This window comes from Ammodytes marinus, assembly GCF_949987685.1.
Source record: "Ammodytes marinus genome assembly, contig: scaffold_34, whole genome shotgun sequence".
Lineage (NCBI taxonomy): Eukaryota > Metazoa > Chordata > Actinopteri > Uranoscopiformes > Ammodytidae > Ammodytes > Ammodytes marinus.
The window spans coordinates 349302-356123 of NW_027648438.1; the positions used below are offsets into that span (position 1 = coordinate 349302).

Consider the following 6822-nt stretch of genomic DNA (forward strand, 5'->3'; position numbering starts at 1 on the left):
CCATTTAGTTTTTCTGTATTTCTTTAATTTACAAGCTGAGCGTCAAGTGAGAGCTGAGAGGGAAGATAGACTAAAACACACTTTAAAAGAACTTTAAAAGAACCTAACAAAATGCTTAGATTGCGTGGGGGGGGGGGGGGGGGGGGACGGCCCCTGGCTATCAGCCTGACTATCCATCTGAATGAACTCACTCTACATGCTGATAGCCCCCCCCCCCCGCGGATTCTCTCTCAGCCTGTCTCTCTCTCTGTTACAAAACCACTGTTTGTAAATTGACCTGTCTGTCCTCCAACCCCACTGTGATGTAATCAAATCAGTTTTATTTGTATAGCCCAAAATCACAAATACATTTGTCTCAGTGGGCTTTACATTTCATACAATATGAAATATGATACAATATGACACCCTGCCCTTACACCCTTAGCTCCCAGTAGTAATGACCTGTCTGCCTCTCAACCTGTCTGTCCTCCTCTACCTGTCTGCCTCTCAGCCTGTCTGTCCTCCTCAGCCTGTCTGTCCTCCTCTACCTGTCTGCCTCCTCTACCTGTCTGTCTCTCAGCCTGTCTGCCTCCTCTACCTGTCTGTCTCTCAGCCTGTCTGCCTCTCAGCCTGTCTGTCCTCCTCACCCTGTCTGTCCTCCTCTACCTGTCTGTCCTCCTCTACCTGTCTGTCCTCCTCTACCTGTCTGCCTCTCAGCCTGTCTGTCCTCCTCTACCTGTCTGTCCTCCTCTACCTGTCTGTCTCTCAGCCTGTCTGCCTCTCAGCCTGTCTGCCTCTCAACCTGTCTGTCTCTCAGCCTGTCTGCCTCTCAGCCTGTCTGCCTCTCAGCCTGTCTGTCCTCCTCTACCTGTCTGTCCTCCTCTACCTGTCTGTCCTCCTCTACCTGTCTGTCCTCCTCTACCTGTCTGCCTCTCAGCCTGTCTGTCCTCCTCTACCCCTGTAATGCAGTTCAGACGTCTCTCCCCCAGGAGCAGAAGTGCTTTAAGTATGTAAGGAGCAGGATCACTATTTTTATTTATTTATTTAATTATTAATTTATTTGGCATTTTTATGCTTTATTGATGTAGAGAGACAGAGGTGAAATGGGGCAGAGAGGGGAGTGACATGCAGAGAACGACCGCGGGCTGGAATCAAACCCGGGTCCGCTGCTGGCCGAGGCCCATGGGGGGGACGCCCTACCAACTGAGCTAAGGGGGGGGACGCCCTACCAACTGAGCTAAGGGCCCATGGGGGGGGGGACGCCTTACCAACTGAGCTAAGGGCCCATGGGGGGGGACGCCCTACCAACTGAGCTAAGGGCCCATGGGGGGGACGCCCTACCAACTGAGCTAAGGGCCCATGGGGGGGACGCCCTACCAACTGAGCTAAGGGCCCATGGGGGGGGGGACGCCCTACCAACTGAGCTAAGGGCCCATGGGGGGGGACGCCCTACCAACTGAGCTAAGGGCCCATGGGGGGGGGGACGCCCTACCAACTGAGCTAAGGGGGGGGGACGCCCTACCAACTGAGCTAAGGGCGCCCCCAACCTCCTGGATCAGTCTTAACAACATACATTCAGTGCTCCGGAGCAGCTCTTTGCTATTGAAATAAACCTTCTGCTTTTAACACTGTGTTATCTGCTTTTTATCACGACAATTGATATGTTGATTATATTATGCTGATGTGTTACTTAATTTATTAGGGGGGCAAGCGTGATGCAGAGCATACTGAGAAACACACATACACACACACGGACACACACACACGGACACACACACACACACACACACACACACACACACACACACACACACACACACACACACACACACACACACCACATGTTAATCCATTTATTTTCCATTGTATTTATCTGTATTTTCTAATAATCATTATTGTATGTGCCTCTGTATCAGGGGGCTGAGTGTTGTGCAGAGCAGTGCCTGACCTCACCACTGGGTGGCGGTGTAGCGTGTCTCCAGAGGAAAGCCCAGAGGAAGAGCGTTGTGTTCGCAGACGCCCGCGGTCTCTCGCTCGCCACCGTGCACCAGTACAACCAGCAGGAGGAGGACGCTCTCAGTGACATGCGCTTCAGCCTGGAGGCCACACAACACACAGGTGACTGGGAGATTAAAGTCTCTACGAGGAACTTTTAAATATTTCTGAAACAGTCTAATTTTTCCTCTGATGATCATAAATTACATGTAACAGCAAACGAGACCATCAGTGCTAAAAAGAAAGCTATTTTTATATAGTTTTTCTTAATGCCTTTGTCATGGGAACGCTCACCCAGGAACAACAGCTGGCGTGGTAAAAACACTACCGCTTTAGTCCAAAGGGGGGCGCTAGAATTAACACACACTGAAAGTTCCTAGGAGCACATTTAAATGTCCTTGTGTTGCTCTTTCAGACAGCAGACTGAACTGCCCACTCTTAATCAGACGTAGATTCATGCTGCTTGATGAGGTGTGAGGTTACGGCGTCATATTGAATATCTCTTTTAGATTAATGCTGCTTTACTAAGTGGACAGTTGAGTTGGTCCAAACACTAACACTGTGGTTGCGTTCCGAATCTCCTCCTCTTTCTTTTTTCTAGTCTACATACTACATCCGATGATACAAATAATCTAGTTAGGATGCAGTAGGCATACTGTTGGGACATACTTTACTCTCTTATTTCATCATAACATTGCGCCTTGATCTTGCCTCTTGCTTTTATATCCGTCTCATCCCCGTTTGTTTTCATATGGAGGCTTCGTCGATGTGACGTCACTTCACGTGCGCACTGGATTGTGGGTCAGAATTGCCCAAATAGGATGCAGTTTTCAACACTAACAATCTTGGCCGCATGAAGTAGGACATCCGGGTACTTCTAACCATCCTAAATCTGGCCACAAGAATCGGGACATCCTAAATCTTTTTTCTACATACTATATAGTAGAAAGTATGCGACTCGGAACGCAACCTGCGTTTCTCTTGCAGCCCTTGGAGGTCCCCCCCTGACCCTGGGCTTCTCTCAGCCCGTGAGATTAAAGTAGCTACGAGGAACTTTTAGATATTTCTGAAACAGTCAAATGTGTCCCATAAAATGCTCTATACTCTGAAAAAACACAACTAGTAAGATTTGAATATATTTCCGACCGTATCTCAAAAATTTGTTCAGCTAAAATGCGATAATATTTTAGACTAATTACACTGATGGGCCACAAGGTTTAACAAACAGTATTGCTATCATAATCAGACGTAGATGGACGCTCCTTGATAGGGTGTGAGGATGAGGGGTAACACTGTGTTTCTCTTGCAGCCCCTGGAGGTCCCACCCTGACCCTGGGCTTCACTCAGCCCGCTGCCGACTACCTGCTACTCAGGCAGAGAGTCAGAGCGCAGGGGGTCTGCCTGGAGACATGTGTGCTGCAGGACAACGGGGTTACACAGGCCAGAGAGCAGGGGCTGAACAGGGTTACACAGGGCAGAATGCAGGGGCTAAACAGGGTTACAGAGGGTGCAGTGCAGGGGCAGGGCTGTTGCTTTACAGACAGGATGGAGGGGGAACCAGACTCAGTGGAGGGGGGAGAGAGGGTGCTATCGTGCCCGGGCCTGGGGTGTGTGTGTGGGGAGGCCTGTTCGGTTCAGAGGGTTGGGTCAGGGTTAGAGGGTTGTTCCATAGCAGACCAGGTCCTTACAGACAGAGTGGAGGGGGAAACAGGCTCAGGACAGGGGGGAGAGAGGGGCCTTTCAGACAGGGTAGAGAAGCCTGTGTGTGGTGACGCCTGCTCGGTTCGGAGGGTCGGAGGCAGTTCCATTGGGAGGTTAGGGTTAGAGGGCTGTCCCATAGCAGACAGGACGCTAACAGACAGAGTGCTAACAGACAGGATGCTAACAGACAGGACGCTAACAGACAGAGTGCTAACAGACAGAGTGTTAACAGACAGGACGCTAACAGACAGGATGCTAACAGACAGAGTGCTAGCAGACAGAGTGCTAACAGACAGAGGGCTAACAGACAGAGTGTTAACAGACAGAGGGCTAACAGACAGAGTGTTAACAGACAGAGGGCTAACAGACAGAGTGTTAACAGACAGAGTGTTAACAGACAGTGTGCTAACAGACAGAGGGCTAACAGACAGAGTGTTAACAGACAGAGTGTTAACAGACATGGTGCTAACAGACAGAGGGCTAACAGACAGAGTGTTAACAGACAGAGGGAAGGGGACAACAGGCTCAGAGCAGGGGGGAGAGAGGGTGGTATCAGAGAGGGTAGAGTATGGTGGGGAGGCCAGTTCTATTCAGAGGGTAGGGTCAGGGTTAGAGGGCTGTTCCAAAGTACAGGGGGGCAAGAGGGTGGTATCAGACAGGGCACAGGAGGGGTGTGTGTGTGGGGCACCCGGCCCAGTGGAGCGGGTTCTCTCGGGCACGGTGCAGGTCAGGAACCTGTGCTTCCAGAAGTCTGTCTCTCTGAGGATCACCTTCGACGGCTGGACATCGTTCCGGGACGTTCCCTGTTCCCACCAGAACAACGTCTACGGAGGACCGGACACCGACACCTTCGCCTTCTCTGTAGCGGTGAGGAGAATAATGGTTACTTTATCTATAGTCATTTATAACAACTTGTCGGCCAGTGTTTGCTCTTTGTTTTTATGCTCTCCTAAATACATTTTCTAATGTCTAATCTGTACGTTCTGCCCCTGTAAAGCACTGTGAATGGCCTTCTGTCTGAATTGTGCTAAATTCAAATTCCACATAACAAAGGGCTTTACAAGTCAGCAGAAAACCATATGTTTAAAATTGTCTTGAATTTGGCTGAATAAAATAACTCAATTAATATTCCTGTCACACTAGATACCAGATCTTCCCCATCGCGACCCGGTGGAGTTCTGCGTCCGCTACCAGACTGCGCAGCAAACCTTCTGGGACAATAACGACGGTCAGAACTACCGTCTGCTAGCGAGGGAGCACTCGGAGGGCCCGACAGGCGGCTCGGCCCCGCGGGAGATACAGAGAGAGAAGAAGAACGATGTGGATCCGTACGGGAGCCCCAGGACCTCGGCCGGGGTTTTCCCTGACTGGCAGAGCAGCGGCAGCGTGGACACCGCCGCCCCCTACTGGTGAAGCACCATATTACTCCATGTGATTGAATTAACTTTATCTGTCCCTTTTGAAATATGCCCTGCGTTCCAATACCCATACTATATGCTATTTAGTATGGTAGAGAAGAGAAAGAGTATGCTATTCAGAACGCAGGGATGTTTTGGGGTGATTTGATCCAACAGCAGCCAGCGCCCCTAGTGGTGAAAACAGCACAACACACCCTCTGTGATCCTCATTCACCTGAACACTAAAACACCATATATCCTCTGTAGTTAACGGGACACTAAACCGCTGTAACCTCCGAACCACAGTACGCTCCAGTCCTGAGCCGGGGAGCGTTAGATGTTAGACGTTTGCTTCACGATTCCACTGTAAATGGGTCACTCACTATACAGGCCGGAAATTAACTTTTTTTTGCCCCTTTGAAATATTTTTCGAGGCAATTCAGATCATTTCAAGGACAATTTGATCCATACTGTGTGAACCAGCCAGCCAGCGCCCATCTGCTACCCTGCTTCACCTTTCCCTGAACACCTGAACAACACTGTATTTCATCTGGGGTAAACGGGACACAGACATATTACGGTCCATACTTCAAACACCATTCTGTCTGATCCACTGCTGTTAGCACTGACCTGAGCCACTTTAGCTTCACTGTAACTTGAATAATGTTCCCTCTGTTCCAGTCCCATCCTTCCCGGTGGTGATGTTTAGTGTTGAAACCAGCAGCTTTATGGAGGTTCTGACCCACAATCCACTGCAGCAGAAGTTACATCACATGGACTGAGCCTCCCAGTGAAAACAACCAGCGATGAGACGGATATATAAGCAAGAGGCAAGTTGCTGTTTGCACTGACTGGAGACACTTCACTGCACCTTGAATGATGTTCCCTGTCACTGCTTTGCCACCAACTTGGACTAGACTTGGACTAGACTTGGGTCTAGACTTGGGCTAGACTTGGACTAAGCTTGATTTTCCTCCCTGAATAAATACCTCCTCTTAAAGAACCAAATGATAAAAGCTACAACATAAACTGAGAATAGAGAACGACACGAAAATGTTCTGGGAAAAGAAAATGGAATCATTCTGGATGGTGCACACAGCCCTGCCCCCTCCCCCCATGTTCTGCTTCTGAGCCAGGTGGGCCTACATGTTGACGTCCTGATATCACAATAGAGAATCTGTCCCAGTGGTTCTGGAACACCGAACACTTGAAGTCCAATCACTGACCTGAAGGACCTCGTTGGAAATGTTTAAAGTTACTAAGGGATTTGCTGGTGCTTTTGGAAAGACATCCGAGAATATTTTCCATTTTTAAATATGCAATAACCCTAACCCTATGTTTGATGATGAGCTGAGCAGAACAGGGGTTAACCCTAACCCTGAGCAGAACCGAGATGATCACAGAGGAATCCAGGGTCATCAGGGTTTGGGACTAATCAACGACACGTCCCAAAGATCCACGAGCGATTCAACATTCATCAAGCCTCAGAAAGTTCCACGTGGCTTCTTTATAATCACACCGATCACAGGCTGTTGTCCTTTATAGTGGAACTTCATGACTATCGGCTCATTAGAAGCTTCTCGCAGGACTGTGGAATGATTCAGTAGCTTTAAAACCTGCACAGACTTCAGCGTCTCTGGGTGACCGAATGGAAAGCCTTCTATACCCTGCCCTTGTTTAAACCTTGATGCCTTTGGACCCTAACTTGACCCTGTACCCTGTATGCTGCACCCTGCACCCTAAACCCAGA

The 6822-nt window shown here is 49.3% G+C and overlaps 1 protein-coding gene across 1 annotated transcript in view; it reads left to right on the plus strand.

The window, feature by feature from the left end:
* LOC307270558 (protein phosphatase 1 regulatory subunit 3C-like) overlaps positions 1–6816 on the plus strand; it is a 9122-nt gene extending 2306 nt beyond the window's left edge. Inside the window, exons 3-7 of the mRNA XM_080054440.1 lie at positions 1896–2097; positions 3284–3558; positions 4309–4542; positions 4819–5084; positions 5754–6816. Of these exons, the coding sequence (XP_079910566.1) occupies positions 1896–2097; positions 3284–3558; positions 4309–4542; positions 4819–5084; positions 5754–5781 (1005 nt within the window). The 3' untranslated portion in view covers positions 5782–6816. The remainder of the gene's footprint in view (positions 1–1895; positions 2098–3283; positions 3559–4308; positions 4543–4818; positions 5085–5753) is intronic.
* Positions 6817–6822: the final 6 nt, after the last annotated feature.